We start from the raw sequence: 15,701 nt of genomic DNA on the forward strand, positions 1-15,701 counted from the left end.
GTCCTGCGGCCCCGGATGCCCGGGCCCCGCGGGGCTGCTGGCGGCCTGGCCCCTGAGATGCGCGGGGCGGGGGCGGCGGGGCTGCTGGCGCTGCTGCTGCTGCTGCTGCTGCTGCTGGGCCCGGGCGGCGGGGCCGAGGGGGGGCCGGCGGGCGAGCGGGGCGCCGGCGGGGGCGGGGCGCTGGCCCGGGAGCGCTTCAAGGTGGTCTTTGCGCCGGTGATCTGCAAGCGGACCTGCCTCAAGGGCCAGTGTCGGGACAGTTGTCAGCAGGGCTCCAACATGACGCTCATCGGAGAGAACGGCCACAGCACCGATACGCTCACGGGCTCCGGCTTCCGCGTGGGTGAGGGCCCGGGGGCCCGGGTGGGGGACGCGGGAAGGCAGACAGCAGGACAAATGCGGGATACCTGGTGGGGTAGGGTCTGTGACACTGGGGGCGCAGGGTGCGGAGTGCAGAGCTCTGGGGGCCTGGGGCCGGGGGGACACGAGGGGCTTGGGAGGCTGGAGTCCTGCGGCCACAGCTGGAGGGCCGCGTGGACCGGGACTTCACAGCTTTGGGGCAGGGTTGAGGCCTAAGGTGTGCAGTCATGCTGGGGTTCTGCATGATACAGGCCGCTCGGAAGGTGCTGGGTTCTGAGAGGGAGTCAGGGTCATTACACAGGGGCTTTTGAGGGATGTGAGCTGGGGCCAAGGAGGTCTCAGAGAAGGGACAAATTCTCCCCTAAGAAACAGAGTTGCTGGAAGAAACAGGAGAAATCTTTTCAAAACGTCTAAAGTAGGGCCTGCCAGGGGTAGACACCTGCATGCTCTGGGGGGAGGAGCCAAGGTCAGGGCTGGGGGTGAAGAAGTTAGATGTTGGCAAGGTCTTGGAGGGGAGGGGTGCTGAGGCCTAACAGGCGGAGTGCAGGCCTGGAGGTGGGGGCTGTTTGGGGTCCTCAGTCCATCTTTTCCCTGGCACCCCATCTATGCCTCCCCCATAAGATCTCAGGAGCTCTGCCTCAGAGTCTCCCCTCCCCAACAATCCCTCATGACTCCCCAGTTCCACTCGGAGCCTACCCCTTCCTCAGCATCTCTCTTCAAAGGGCAAGGCCTGAGGCTCAGCTCTCCTCCCCGCAAGGCCCTGTGGGCCAGGCTGGGGGAGGTGTCCCAGCAGTAATTACCCTCCTGGACAGGGTAATTAGGCCGGGCCCAGGATGGCACCAGCGAAACGGCCCCTCTTACACATTCCTATACTCAACATACCGACTCACAGACCCAAGGAACTCCACTGATGTGGCTCAGAGTCTCATGAGATGTGCGTGTGTGCGTGTGCATGCATGGGCTTTGCAGTGACACTCTGTGATTAATTACATGTTCCTTTGTGTTGTCCTGGGTGTATGTCTCCAGTCACTATGGGAGTGTTTCTGTGAGCTTGTGTTGGTGCCAAAATGAATGTGTGTGTGTGTGTGTGTGTGTGTGTGTGTGTGTGACAGAGAGAGAGAGACAGACAGAGGAGATGACCGTGCATGTGAGTGTATATGGGCCCAGCCTCCCAGACCCCCTGGCCATCCTGCCCAGGCTGCTGTCTCCATCTGTGCTGCCCACATCCCCCAGGCTCAGAGCCCAGGCCACAGTGGGCGGGTGTCATTGAGAGGTCACCCTCACCGCTATGGGTGACTCACTGGGAGGCAGGAAGGAGAGGATCCTGCCTCCCCCAGCCCAGGACACACCCCTTCTGCCCTGAGAGTCCTGGAAGGATGGGCTGGGCCGGGATGCTCTTAGCCAGGCCCTGACGGCCATGGATGTGGGTTGGCCCTCTGAGGCCCTGCAGGTGTCCAGAAGAGCATCACCCCCAGCTTTCCATCCTGGGAAGTGAGGGCAGCCATGGGGCAGGCAGGAGAGGGGCTCGGTCTGGTGTGTGAGCTCAGGGCCCCAAGGCTGGATGTGAGATGTGAGTGTGTGTGTGACAGAAAGACATAGGTCCCAGCCTGCCACTCAGTCCTTCAGTCATTCCCCCTGAACCTCCTCTGGGACCCAGAGCTGAGGCAGACCCAGCCGTACCCTCCAAAACACTCTTCGTGTTGTGAGAGACAGACATAAATATAACCAAGTTAAGTGCCAGGCAGAGCAGGACAGAGGGTGATAACTCAGGAGAGAGAACAGAGGTGTGGCGGGGATACATGGAAAAGCTCCCAGGAGGAGAAACTGAGGCCGGAAGGATAATATTTGACTATGTAGAGGTGGAGGGACAGGGCCCTGAGGGAGGGTGGCATAAATAAAGCCATGGAGGCGGGAGATGTGACCCATTTGTAGGAGGAGGGAGAGGAGTCCTGAGGCATGGGGTCCACGTGGAAAGAGCAGAGGGGGATGGACGTAAAGAAGGTTCATTCTGGGCCATGGAGAGCCTTAAATGTTTGTGCAAGGAAGCGAGGAGTGAGCAGGGATGTGATACGCCAGGGCTTTGCCTGAGGCTCGTTTCTCTGGGGGTGCTGGGCTGTGGACAGGCAGGAGAGAGAAAGAGGCAGGAAGCCGGGGAGGAGGATGGGTGGCAAGACACAAGGCACCAGAGGGGCAGAGGGCATGGCGGGGAGGGACATGGGTTCATGAGACTGTAGAGAGGCCGGAACTGGGTGGAGTGGAGCAGGAGAGATGCGGCCTCTGAGGCTCAGTAGAACGACCTTGGCTGGCAGGGATTCCCCAGCGGTAGTCCAGAGGGAGGGGTGGGGGCAGGATGCTGATTTCAGACAGTGTCCCCTGGGTGGAGGTGCCCAGGAGAGGTCCCAGAGAGGTAGCAGCTAGAGATGTGGGCCCTGGCATGGCAAGGCAAAGGGAGGGAGGGAGAGGGCGAACCTGGAGAGGGCTGAGGTCTGAATGGGGAGAATTTAGAAAAGGAGGAAGTGCCACATAGAGATCACATTCCCAGGAACGCTTGGAGGGAAATCCAGAGGAGAGAAAATCTGCTCCATCACCACGATCGTCCTCATCATTTGCAACTACTTATTAAACACTCAGCGTGCAGGGCACTGAGTGTTTGTACAGGCGTGACCTCATTTCAGAGACACAACAAACATCCCTACAGACGAGGACACTGAGGCACGGGGCTCAGGGCCACACAGCTGGCACGTGGCCTCCTAGCTAGGATTTAAGTACAGGACTTAAGACTCCAGAAGCCAACGTGGGTAGTAGGATGTCGGAAGACCTATAGGGCAGTTTCTATGTGTTCCGAAAGCCAGCTTCTCAAGGACAGGGCCAGTGGGTGGCAAGGAAGTAGGGAGGAGGGGAAAGAGGCAGGCTGTGGGTGAGGGAGCAGACCTGGGGGCTGGGAGGGCCGGTGGGCCCGGTTCCTGATCCACCTCCCCTCCCCAGTGGTGTGCCCTCTGCCCTGCATGAACGGCGGCCAGTGTTCCTCCCGAAACCAGTGCCTGTGTCCCCCGGACTTCACCGGTCGCTTCTGCCAGGTGCCCGCTGGAGGAGCTGGCGGGGTCACCGGCGGCGCAGGCCCCGGGCTTGGCCGGGCCGGGGCCCTGTCCACAGGCGCGCTTCCGCCCCTGGCTCCAGAAAGCGAGTCTGTAGCCAGCAAGCATGCCATCTACGCGGTCCAGGTGATCGCTGATCCGCCCGGGCCCGGGGAGGGGCCCCCTGCCCAGCATGCAGCCTTCCTGGTGCCCCTCGGGCCAGGACAGATCTCAGCGGAAGGTACCGGACCACGGGCAGACCCGGGGTGGCCGAAGTGGGCGGACACTAGGGTGGCGGGACCGGAATGAGCGACCGCACCCGCAACCGGTGGTGCGGGGCAGCCCTGAAGCCACCGTGCCCCGCCCCCCCAGTGCAGGCCCCGCCCCCCGTGGTGAACGTGCGCGTGCACCATCCTCCCGATGCCTCGGTCCAAGTTCACCGCATCGAGGGGCCGAACGCCGAGGGCCCAGCCCCCTCGCAGCACCTGCTGCCGCACCCCAAGCCCCAGCACCCCCGGCCACCCACCCAGAAGCCCTTGGGCCGCTGCTTCCAGGACACACTGCCCAAGCAGCCTGTGAGTGAATCCACAGTCCAGCTGGACCGGACCTTCGGTCTCCCAGGGTTGTCCTGTCCCAACCCAACTAAACGGGGATTGCACAAAACGGGGGCCCACGGGCCGAGAAGGGAGGAAAAGGGCCTGGGGAGGGAGGCTGGGTGGGGCTGGGCGCCCTGTGACCCCAGTTCCAACTTCCCCTAGTGCGGCAGCAACCCCCTCCCCGGCCTCACCAAGCAGGAGGACTGCTGTGGGAGCATCGGCACCGCGTGGGGCCAGAGCAAGTGTCATAAGTGCCCCCAGCTACAGTGTGAGTGCCTGGGCTCCGGGATCCCCGTCACTGCAGGGTGGACCTCGGCATACCTCTTCCTCCCCTGCAGGAGAGGACCCAGCCGGTGCCGCCCGAGCCTCTCCCTGCCCTCCAGATTCCTCTCACCCATCCCACTCTGCTCCTCCCCATGGCCCTCCTTTCCCCCCTCCCCTGCAGGACCCCCAGTGTCCTCCCCTGCCACCGTCTCCTCTCTCTGCAGACACAGGGGTGCAGAAACCAGGACCTGTACGTGGGGAGGTGGGCGCTGACTGCCCTCAGGGCTACAAGAGACTCAACAGCACCCATTGCCAGGGTACGGCCAGCCAGGAGATTCTGTGGGCTGGAGGGGCAAGCCAGTTGTCACTGGGGGAGGCCCCCAGGTGACCGAGGGAGCAGGCGGGGCTGGGGCAGGACCCTGAGGTGTTCGGAGTAGCTTGCTGTCACCCTATGGCCCCAGACTAGAGGGATCACATTCCTGCTTACCACAGACATCAACGAGTGCGCGATGCCCGGCATGTGTCGCCATGGTGACTGCCTCAACAACCCCGGCTCCTATCGCTGCGTCTGCCCACCTGGCCATAGCTTGGGCCCCTCCCGAACGCAGTGCATTGGTGAGAATGGGGGGGTTCAGGTCCCTGGGAAGTCACAGGCATGGACCTCCAAGCAGCAAGCGGCAAGGATCAGAGAGGTCACAGAGGTCACCGTGTGGTCAAGGGTTGATTGCAGGAGGATCGAGGCCCCGAGCCGATAGGATCAGGGATAAGTGGGGTCAGGAGTCACTTGAGATCTGGTCAGAGGTCACATGGGGTCAGGGACTATATAGAGTGAGGGTTGTAGGAGATCATGGTCTTGGTGGGTAGGAGGGATAAAGCCCTACATACAGCAACTAGAATCAGGGGTCAGTGGGGCCAGCGGTCACAGAGATTTCAGGGGTCACATGAGGTCAGAGAAACACGGGTTCGGGGATCACGTGAGTTCGGGGTCACCTGAGGTCAGAGGCCACAGGAGGATCAAGGGTTGTCTGGGCCAGAGAGGCAAGGCCTGGAGCAGCTTGGAAGAGGGACATGGGCGGCGATCAGGCCCAGGTGACCATGCCTGCCACTGGCCCCCGCAGCGGACAAGCCAGAGGAGAAGAGCCTGTGCTTCCGCCTGGTGAGCCCCGAGCACCAGTGCCAGCACCCGCTGACCACGCGCCTCACCCGCCAGCTCTGCTGCTGCAGCGTGGGCAAGGCCTGGGGCGCGAGGTGCCAGCGCTGCCCGGCTGATGGCACTGGTGAGCCCGGGGCATGCGGGGCGAAGGGGCCGTCTCTGTGCCCGTCCAGGAAACACTCACTTCTCTGCCCCTCCCTCTGGCCGCAGCTGCCTTCAAGGAGATCTGTCCAGCTGGGAAGGGGTACCACATCCTCACTTCCCACCAGACCCTCACCATTCAAGGCGAAAGTGATTTTTCCCTTTTCCTGCACCCTGACGGGCCACCCAAGCCCCAGCAGCATCCTGAGAGCCCCAGCCGGGCACCGCCACCTGAGGACGCGGAGGAAGAACGAGGTCTGGCCTGAGCCTTTCTGTTCCCTGACAGATGATGAATGCCTTAAGACTCGATCCCCTGGCTCCCCATCCACAGATGTGACCTCAGAGTCTAACCCCTAGCTCCTCATCCTTGACCTCATCACTGACCCCCAGAATCGACCCTCTCGTCCCGAACCAAGGTTGTCACCCCAGGATTTAACCCCCTGATGGACAGGATCTGACCATCCATTGCCCTCCGGATCTATTCCTCTGACCCTGGAACCCCTTTGATTTCCAAACCAGGGCACTGATCCAGTCCGAATGCTGTCCCTAGATCTGACCTTCTGTCTCCTGACCCAAGGATTTGGCCCTAGCTGTAACCTCCTGAGTCTTGCTCGATAACCCAAGGACCTTGACCAACCATCGCTCCCCATACCCGTTCCCCTGACCCGTGATGCAAACGCCCCCTGACTCCAGGATCTAACTCTTGACACCTGACCCAGAGACATGACTGCTGAACTCTTAGAGACCCTAACCACAAATACCAACTGCCAATCCCAGTCTTAACTCTCTTTTCCCAGCCCTGCGCTAATGGCCCCATCTTCTTCCCTTTTAGGGGTGAGCACGGACTCAGTGAGTATGAGAGCCCAGGTGGGAGGAGCGGGGAAGCCAAGGAGACAGAGGGCTCATGCTGCTGTCACTCACAGCCAGTGATGGAGGAACAGTCGGCACAGCAGAGCCACCTGACCGCCACCACATCTCCTGCCAGGCCCTACCCTGGTGAGCTGGGCGGTGCTGGAGGAACCAGTCCTCAAGGACTGTCACTGGGGGGTGGTTGACAGCTTGGCCATCCGGGGACAGTGAAGATGGGTGTGAAGTCCCAGCCACTGGCCTGCCTGGAGAGGGGCGGCTCTCCCATCCTCCACACCCCCTGACGGCGAACACTGTCACCTACAGAGTTGATCTCCAGGCCCTCGCCTCCCACCGTGCGTTGGTTCCTGCCAGACCTGCCCCCTTCCCGCAGTGCAGTGGAGATTGCTCCTACCCAGGTCACAGGTAAGACCTGCCCACGTAGGCTATGTCCTGGAGAGGCCAGGTCCCTGGCTTAATTTCAGTCCTCCCTTACCGCCCCCTCCCCCCATCATTCCTGAGCACTAACCCTCCACCCAGGCTTCCTGTGTGCCTGGCCCTGGGCTGGGCTCTGGGGAAGCCTTGGTGTGCAACCTTGAAGGATCCGGGTATTGTGGTGGTCAGCCCAGTCCGACGGTACTTATTCATTCATTCAACAAATACTTACTGAGTACCTGTTATGTGCCAGACACGGTTTAGGTGCTGGGGATACAGTAGTAAGCAAAAGACAAAAATTCCCTGTTCTTGCACAGTAAACAGAAAACAGGTCAGTAACTAAAAATCCAGGATGTCTCATAAATGCCATGAAAAAGTAAATCAGAGAAGAAGTCTGGGGATTATGACAATATGTAGGGTGGCAATGAGAGAAGGCTAGCAGGGCTTTAAAGAGTGTTGGAAATTAAGGAGAAGAAGTGGGGAAGAAATGGGTGTGCAGGTTGGGAAAACGGGACACTCCAAGTGAAGTTTAGGCAAAGGCACGGAGACATGGAAACACTGGTGGAGGAGGGAAAACCACACAGCCCTGTGTTTCTGAACCAAGGGAGGGCCGACGCGTGGAGCCTTGTTCAGAGGCTTGGGTTTGATCCCAAAGGCTGTGGGAAGTGTCTGTAGGGTTTGGGGCATCATGATAATTGCTAGCTACGGCTGAGCAATTGCCTTGTGCCAGGCACCGACCGGAGAGTTTTACGTACTAAACATCACTTAACTTTCTCATACTCTGAAAGTGAACACTGGTAGCTTCATCTTCCAGATGAGAAAACAGACGCTCAGGTTCAGTATCTTGCCCGCAGATCACACATCTGAGCCAGGTTCAAGCCCAAGTCTGTGTGGACTCCAAAGCTACAAGGAGCCACCGGCCCCATTGAAATCTAGGAGGCTAGATGGGCTGGGGGAGGGGGGAGTGATGGCTCAGGGAGAAGGTGGCTGCCCAGGAGGCCTGTACAGGCTAGGACAATGCAGTGACAGCCCTGGGGGTTGTGGGAATGTGGGGGAAGAGGCATCTGGGGAGGCTTCTCAGAGGAGAGGGTATTAGGTGTAGGGAGAGATACTCTAGGCAAAAAGAGCAGTTCACCAGGTGTGTTTGGGTGGGGCAGGGTTCAGGGTCAAGGCCTGGGCTGCAGGTGGGGGGGAAGGGAGAGGGGGAGTGAGGGAGTTCAGTGAGACTGTTGACAAAGAAAGTGAAGGGGGTTTCCGGATCTGACTGCCTACATATCCACAAAGGGGCAAGCCAGAGTCCCAGGAAGGAGCTCCTGCCTGCCTTGGGAAGGGGAGGAAATCAACCATTCTGGAATGGGGGACCCGGGTCCCTAAGGCAAGGGTGTTGGGGTCACTGGGCTAGAGGATATGGGAGTAACAAATGCTGCGGGATTTTAAATATTGAGGTGACTGGAGGGGAGGGTCTTAGAGCCCCTTGGGTAGGGGCATTGGGATGACTGAGGCCCTGAGGGGATGTGATCGGGTTTGGGGTGACGGGGAGACAGAATATAGTGAGTAGAAATAGAAATATCAGGGATCCTGGAGTTGAGGAGAGGGATGTCAGCGACCCGGGGTTGCTATCTGGGGTCGTGATGCTGGGGTGATCTGGGATAGAGGTATAGGAAATCCTAGGATTGGCGTATGAGTGTACAGGGGCCTGAGGTCATGGTGTGACCAGGCTCTCAGGTATCTGGGTTATTAAGAATGGGGTATGGAGGTCCGCCCGGGGAACGTGGCAGAAAGTGAGTGCTCCCTGCTCAGCCCCATGCTCCCCCCCCCCCCCCCCCCCCCCCCCGCCAGAGACAGACGAGTGCCGACTGAACCAGAACATCTGTGGCCACGGCGAGTGCGTCCCGGGCCCCTCGGACTACTCCTGCCATTGCAATCCGGGCTACCGGTCGCACCCGCAGCACCGCTACTGCGTGGGTGAGCGCGGGCGGCCGGGCGGGCGGCCCGGGGGCGGCCTCGGGTCCCCATATCCCTCTGACGTCTCGCCGCCCGCGCGTCCTCCCCAGACGTGAACGAGTGCGAGGCGGAGCCGTGCGGCGCCGGGAGGGGCATCTGCATGAACACGGGCGGCTCCTACAACTGCCACTGCAACCGCGGCTACCGCCTGCACGTGGGCGCCGGGGGGCGCTCGTGCGTGGGTGAGCGCGGCCCGGCCGGGGCGGCGCGGAGGCTGGGGGGATGGGGGGCCCTCGTCCCGACCGCCGCGTAACCGCCTCTGCCGCCCCCCTCGCGCCCTCTTCCTCCCGCGCAGACCTGAACGAGTGCGCCAAGCCCCACCTGTGCGGCGACGGCGGCTTCTGCCTCAACTTCCCCGGTCACTACAAGTGCAACTGTTACCCCGGCTACCGGCTCAAAGCCTCACGACCGCCCGTGTGCGAAGGTGGGGGAAGACCCCATCCGGGCCGACAGGGGGTCCTCCGCTGTCCCTCGGCCTGGCGTGGGGGCAGGGGGCCTGGACTCCAGCTCTGGGCCCCTCAGAGGTTGGGGTGCGGGAACCCTGAGGTCCCAGGGGGCCCCGTTGATCCGTGACGGAGGGAGGTCCTGCCAAGGATACTGAGGGCCTGGTCGGTCACGATGTCCCCAAATGGGTCTGCCTCCTTCTCGCCTCACCCACGCAGACATCGACGAGTGCCGAGACCCTAGCTCCTGTCCGGATGGCAAATGCGAGAACAAACCCGGGAGCTTCAAGTGCATTGCCTGTCAGCCCGGCTACCGCAGCCAGGGGGGCGGGGCCTGCCGCGGTGAGGGCGGGGCCTAGATGCCGGACGGGCGGGTTCGAAGGCAAATGGGCGGGGCCCATCCGGGAGGGGTCCCCCGCGACCGGGCAGTTTCGGGGTCCGGTTAGGGCAGGGGCAGGGCTTATGTTCGTGAGAGCCGCCTCGCAGGCGGCGCCCCCCATACTGGGCGGGGGAGACCCCCACCCCGACACAGTGCCAGGCCCAGTGGGGTGGCGACCGAGGTGAGTCTTCTCTGCCGCAGACGTGAACGAGTGCGCCGAGGGCAGCCCCTGCTCACCGGGCTGGTGCGAGAACCTCCCAGGCTCCTTCCGCTGCACGTGCGCCCAGGGCTACGCGCCTGCGCCGGATGGCCGCAGTTGCCTGGGTGAGCCCCAGCCCTGCCAGTCAACGCCCCCCGCACCCACGCCGCGCGCAAACTGGGGACCGAGTCGGTCCCACAGTGGGCAGGAGATAGATAATGCACCCTCCAGTTCACGGATCTAGTCACTCATTTTCTCAGCGAACCTAGCCCATGGGAAGACCACCAGGATTTCTGTGTAGGGAGGGTCTTAGCAGGCAAGGCTCTAGCTGCTTTTGCAAAGCAGGTTCCTTAAATTTAAAGAAAAGAAAAACCTATAAAAGAACGGGGAGGGGCGTTAGTAGTCCCTCTGCACTGTTTCTTTTCCTTTTTTTTAGAGAGAGGGGAGAGGGGCGGAGGGAGAAAGAGAGAGAGGATCTTAAGCAGACTGCACACTCAGTGTGGAGTCCATCCTACGACCGGAAGATCATGACCTGAGCGGAAACCAAAAGTCAGTCGGTCACTTAACCTAACCGACAGCCACCCAGGCGCCCTTGCACTAATGTTTCTCATGCACCAAGAAGTCTGGAGAGTGCGAGGCCGTGGGCCTGGATGGAATTTGGGTGCAGGGCTGGGAGGAGGGGAGACCTGAATTGTCTTAAAGAACCAACCGAAATTAGCCAAGCGAAGGAAGTCAGCACCAGCGGACGCAGAGGTGAAAAACAGCACTGCATGTGCAGGGAACTAAGGTAGAAGCAGAGAGTGGGGGCTGAGGCTGGCTGGTGAGGGGCAGGACCCGAGGCCCTGGGCCTCAGCCCCTGGAAGGCCCCTCTAAGCCCTGCCCAGGAGGTTAAGCTTCGTCCTGAGGGCGCTATAAGGCACCTGAAGCATTTTAAGGGGAAGGGGGACAAGATTCACCATTTGCTTTAGAAAGTTTCCTGATGCTGGGTGTGGAGAGTAGCTGGAGGTCTTCTGATGGCTCAGGACACAGATAGTGGTGGATGTGATGAGAGAAGTTGCCTCAGGATGGTCATGAGATGATGTGATATTAGAGAAATATTAAAGCAGATTCCCCGGGGGGCTTGTTAACTGTATGCCCAGGTGGGGGTGGGGGAGGGGAACAAGGAACCCTCCAGGTGTCTGGTTTGGGTGACTCTGCGGGTGGTGCTGTTCACTGGGATAGGGTCTCTAGACGTGGTGCATATTTGAGAAGGGAGACACCCAAGTTTCATGCTGGGCAAGTTGAGTGGGTGGTTTCTGCGGGCCTCTGGGCTGGAGATGACAGCAGAAGGTGGGCCATACAGGGTGGAAGCCTTGGGCCAAACACCACCCCCAACACACACACTCCTAGAACTGTGGATGTCGGGGGGCCGTGGAGCCTTAGGGTGTGTCTGCTCAGCCAAGGGGGGTGGGTCCAGTGAGGGGAGCCTCACAGAGCCTTGTGGGCAATACCACATCAGCGGAAGGCAGGGTTCTAGGAGGGGGAGATGGGGATGAGGGCTGGAAGGAGGCCCAAGGAGCACCAGCTGAGAAACTGGGGGAGGAGAGGCTCCCAGGGCAGAGGAGGATAAAGCAAATGCAACAGAGAGGTTCTTGTAAAATAAGAACTAAGTGGTAAGATGAGAAAGCTCCCGGTGACCTTGTTAGGGTGGTTTCTGTGGCACGAGGGGGTTAGGAGGTGGCAGCTAGCAAGTGAGGAAGAGCGAGACCTGGGGCGGCCAGAATGGGGTGTAGGGTTGTAGGCTGAGGAGATGCCATGAAAATGGGCGAGGGGATGACAAGGGCAGCTGGGGGAGGGGCCATGGACAGGGAAAGGGACATCTCTTGCCCTAATGGGAGCCAGAGGGGAACGGCTATAATGATTTGCAGGAGGTTAAAAGAGATTCTTCTCAATTCTCTCATGTACAGTGAAGAGCCTGAGTCCAGTAGGGGACTTGTAATGATCAGTAGAGGTTTGGGACTGCCCAAGGGCATGGGAGCTGTCTAGGGGCTTTCCAAAAGTCCAGGCTTGGGAGGTGGGGGAGGGTAGCCTCGGCCACACTGAGGATGGGGCGGGTCCAGAGGCCAGAGAGAGTGGCTGTGGCCCAGGGTACACAGTCTGGCAGCTGCCTGCACCCCTCTCAGCACCCAGGATCTGGAGACCCAGAGGCAGGCATAGCCTGCCAGACCGGTGAGGAGGAAGGAGAGATGTTCGTGGGCCCCTGCGAAAGAAGGCGAGGTAGGGGACTTGAGAATAGCAGAGGCAGTGGGAAGGAAGCAGCATCTGAGATGTCCAAGGTGGGGGAGATCCCAGCTCGTGTCCTGAGAGTGAGTGGCTGCCACTGAGGTGAAGGTCACAGAAACTGCTCAAGGGTGTAAGGTCAGAGGCCGGGGCCAGCTGGCCACATGGATGCTGAACACTTCTAGGATGGGGAGCAAGATAGAGGGAGAGAGACTAGGAAGGTGAGTGCTGACAGCAGTAGAGAAGGTGAAGGCTGGCAAGGGGTCAGGTACACCCCAGAGGCGGAGCTTGGTTTGGAAGGGGGTTGGAGGTGTGGCCAAGAGCCAGCTTCTGGCAGAAATGACTGCAGAGAAGCATGCTCTCAGGGGAAAGCCAAGCTCCTTCACTGCACAAGGAGAAGAAACTATTGTGTGAGAAGGACAGAGAATAGAGGAGCTTATTCACATGGGAAGAAAGGGAGCCAATGCAGGTAGGGGAAGGGGAGAGCAGCTGGGGCAGTATGGGAAGAGGGGATGGGGAGGGTGCCCTTTTTGGAGAGGATGGATGAAGGTTGGTGAGGCTTGAGCTCTTTGGAATCGGACGTGGCCCAGGGTCCCTGGCAGCACCTGGCCTGGTCACTAGGGCATGGTGTGCCACATGGAGGGCGGGTTAGGGTCCCGTGCTTCCCTTCAGCTCCCCTGGCCTCCACTCTGGTGCTCCACGCCATAGGCACGAGCGGGAAAAGGGTGGCAGACGCCCGAGACCATCCCCATGCTGGCCCTCTGACCCCGCCTTGTGCCCTGCAGATGTGGATGAGTGTGAGGCCGGGGATGTGTGTGACAATGGCATCTGCACCAACACGCCAGGCTCCTTCCAGTGTCAGTGCCTCTCCGGCTACCATCTATCAAGAGACCGGAGCCGATGCGAGGGTGAGTGGGGCCTAGAGCTGGGGATTAACTTGTTCCTCCCTATCCTGGAACTTCTAAGCCCAGGCTCCAAGTTCGGAGCTACCTGTAAACAGGTCAGGCACTCCCATGTCCAGCCCGCATCCCTATCCAAGATTGGGCGTGGAGTGTAGACCTGACCCACAGATTGAGTGTGGAGAGGGAGCCTCGGCAGCCTCAGGCTGAGTAGGGTCAGCTCGTGAGAGTCTCCACCTCTTTGATCCCCTACAGATATTGATGAGTGTGACTTCCCTGCCGCCTGCATTGGGGGTGACTGCATCAACACCAATGGCTCCTACCGATGTCTTTGTCCTCAGGGGCACCGGCTGGTTGGCGGCAGGAAGTGCCAAGGTATGGGGGTATTGGCTGAGAGTTCCTCAGGAGGAGTGGCAGGGAATGACAGTAATCTCCTAGACACCCTGTTGACCTGTCTTTCCATCCATCTGTCCATCCACCCGCTCACTCACCCTTCCATCCACCCACAATAGCAACAGTAATAATGACGTAGTTGCATGGTGACCTTTCCATGCATTAGTGGACAGGAGTTTCCAGAGAACCTACTATTTGCCAGCTTCTATACTATGTACTAGGAATAGAGCAGTGATCCAGGATTCCCACTGGGGGAGGCTGACATGTAAATTGATTCTTACTGTTCAGAGTGCTGGGAGCCAAAAGAGGTCTGGAGGGGTGATTAATTGCAACGGAGATGTGACAGTTGAATTGGAACTTAGAATACAGGATGATGAAATTGAAAGATACCAGGAGACCAAACTCAAAGGCCTTGAATGCCAAGCTGAGAGTGAGGGCTCCATTCTGTTGCCGGTAACAGCCACTGCAGGTTTTGGGAAGAATACAGTGAATGTGCACACATCTACCCACATGCACAGACAGGCAAGAGCGCACTCCCTATTGTGTGCACTTTGAGATCAAAGTGGAAGTTCGGGTTCTGAACTTGTGTGAGTCCCCGGAGGCATATCCCCCCCCCCCCCCCCCGCAAGAAGCGACTGGTTTCCTTGGAGCTACTCTTCCTGCTTCCCTCACTCCCCACAGACATAGATGAATGCAGCCAGGACCCCGGCCTGTGCCTTCCCCACGGGGCCTGCGAGAACCTGCAGGGCTCCTATGTTTGCGTCTGTGACGAGGGCTTCACGCCCACCCAGGACCAGCACGGCTGTGAGGGTGAGTGTCCTCCAGGCTCCTCCTCAGATTAGACAACTCCCCTGAGCTGCAGCTGGGGTTCAGAGACTTTTCCTGGTCCCACCCTCTGGAATCTGGGGAACGGGAAGAAATCCCTTTTGCCCGAGAGTCCAGTGGACCTGGACCGCACAGGAGAGCCCTGAACCTCACATTGAGGATGGAGCTTGGCTCTGACGGGGCGGCTGAGGGGAGCGAGGGAGTGTGGGGCAGCCCGGGCATGAGGTCGGTGGGCAGCGTGGACAGCAAGACCGTCTGCAGGACCCTGAGCTGCCCTCCCCTCCCCTCAGAGGTGGAGCAGCCCCACCACAAGAAGGAGTGCTACCTTAACTTCGATGACACCGTGTTCTGCGACAGTGTACTGGCCACCAATGTCACCCAGCAGGAGTGCTGCTGCTCGCTGGGGGCTGGCTGGGGAGACCACTGCGAGATCTATCCCTGCCCAGTGTACAGCTCAGGTCAGGAGCCGGGCAGGCCTTTCCCCTTCCCAGAGTCTCAGTTTCTTCATTTGGAAACGGACGGGGAGAAATGGCCCCTCCCTGGATAGGTGGGAAATGAGGCGGAGAGCTCCGACAGAAGCACGCACGCGCTCAACCCCGCCTCCTTTCTTCCCCACGGCCGCTCTCTCCCCGCAGCTGAGTTCCACAGTCTCTGCCCAGACGGGAAGGGCTACACCCAAGACAACAACATTGTCAACTACGGCATCCCGGCCCACCGTGGTAAGCCCCGACACGGCTCCGCCCACCGGACACGCCCCGCCCCGCCCCCCGAGGTCGGTAGTGCTAACTGGGGTAGGCCCCGCCCACACCGTCATCGTCTGCCCCGCCCCTACCACGCCCTCGTCAGCCTCCGGAAAAGCCTCTCCCACTGAGTTTGCTCCGCCCCCGCGGTAAGCCCCGCCCACACTTCCCTGGCTGCGGGCCTGAGCGGCCCGGGAGGTAGAGGCCGCCGGGCGCCCACGGCTTGTCACTCCGCAGACATCGACGAGTGCATACTGTTCGGGGCAGAGATCTGCAAGGAGGGCAAGTGCGTGAATACGCAGCCCGGCTACGAGTGCTATTGCAAGCAAGGCTTCTACTACGACGGGAACCTACTGGAGTGCGTGGGTGAGCGCAGATGGTCCCAGTGGCCGTGGGCCAGCAGCCGGGAGACACGCACAACCACCCGACTTCGGGCTGGTTCCCTCCACTCGTGCTTTTCCTCCCCGCAGACGTGGACGAGTGCTTGGACGAGTCCAACTGCCGGAACGGAGTGTGTGAGAACACGCGCGGCGGCTACCGCTGTGCCTGCACGCCCCCCGCCGAGTACAGCCCGGCGCAGCGGCAGTGTCTGAGCCCGGAGGAGATGGGTGAGGCCCGGGCCTGCCGGCTGGGGAAACAGGAGGGGAGCGGGGACTGGGCCAAGCTGTGACCGCCACTCCCATCCATGCCC

At 60.4% G+C, this 15,701-nt stretch overlaps 1 protein-coding gene across 3 annotated transcripts in view; it reads left to right on the forward strand.

Annotated features, from left to right (window-relative positions):
• Positions 1-15,701, forward strand: part of LTBP3 (latent transforming growth factor beta binding protein 3) — a 17,384-nt gene continuing 1,683 nt past the window's right edge. For all 3 annotated transcript variants that reach the window (XM_019414966.2, XM_019414967.2, XM_019414969.2), the window contains exons 1-23: positions 1-343; positions 3,346-3,675; positions 3,807-4,009; positions 4,193-4,298; positions 4,519-4,611; positions 4,787-4,909; positions 5,413-5,571; positions 5,658-5,843; positions 6,421-6,437; positions 6,512-6,584; positions 6,762-6,860; positions 8,709-8,834; positions 8,924-9,055; positions 9,169-9,297; positions 9,536-9,658; positions 9,897-10,019; positions 12,939-13,061; positions 13,308-13,427; positions 14,127-14,255; positions 14,561-14,728; positions 14,906-14,989; positions 15,248-15,376; positions 15,481-15,618. In XM_019414966.2, the coding sequence (XP_019270511.2) occupies positions 16-343; positions 3,346-3,675; positions 3,807-4,009; positions 4,193-4,298; positions 4,519-4,611; positions 4,787-4,909; positions 5,413-5,571; positions 5,658-5,843; positions 6,421-6,437; positions 6,512-6,584; positions 6,762-6,860; positions 8,709-8,834; positions 8,924-9,055; positions 9,169-9,297; positions 9,536-9,658; positions 9,897-10,019; positions 12,939-13,061; positions 13,308-13,427; positions 14,127-14,255; positions 14,561-14,728; positions 14,906-14,989; positions 15,248-15,376; positions 15,481-15,618 (3,241 nt within the window). In that variant the 5' untranslated portion in view covers positions 1-15. The remainder of the gene's footprint in view (positions 344-3,345; positions 3,676-3,806; positions 4,010-4,192; positions 4,299-4,518; positions 4,612-4,786; positions 4,910-5,412; positions 5,572-5,657; positions 5,844-6,420; positions 6,438-6,511; positions 6,585-6,761; positions 6,861-8,708; positions 8,835-8,923; positions 9,056-9,168; positions 9,298-9,535; positions 9,659-9,896; positions 10,020-12,938; positions 13,062-13,307; positions 13,428-14,126; positions 14,256-14,560; positions 14,729-14,905; positions 14,990-15,247; positions 15,377-15,480; positions 15,619-15,701) is intronic.

This window comes from Panthera pardus, unplaced genomic scaffold (genome assembly GCF_024362965.1).
Source record: "Panthera pardus isolate Hobbes unplaced genomic scaffold, ASM2436296v1 HiC_scaffold_12, whole genome shotgun sequence".
NCBI lineage: Eukaryota > Metazoa > Chordata > Mammalia > Carnivora > Felidae > Panthera > Panthera pardus.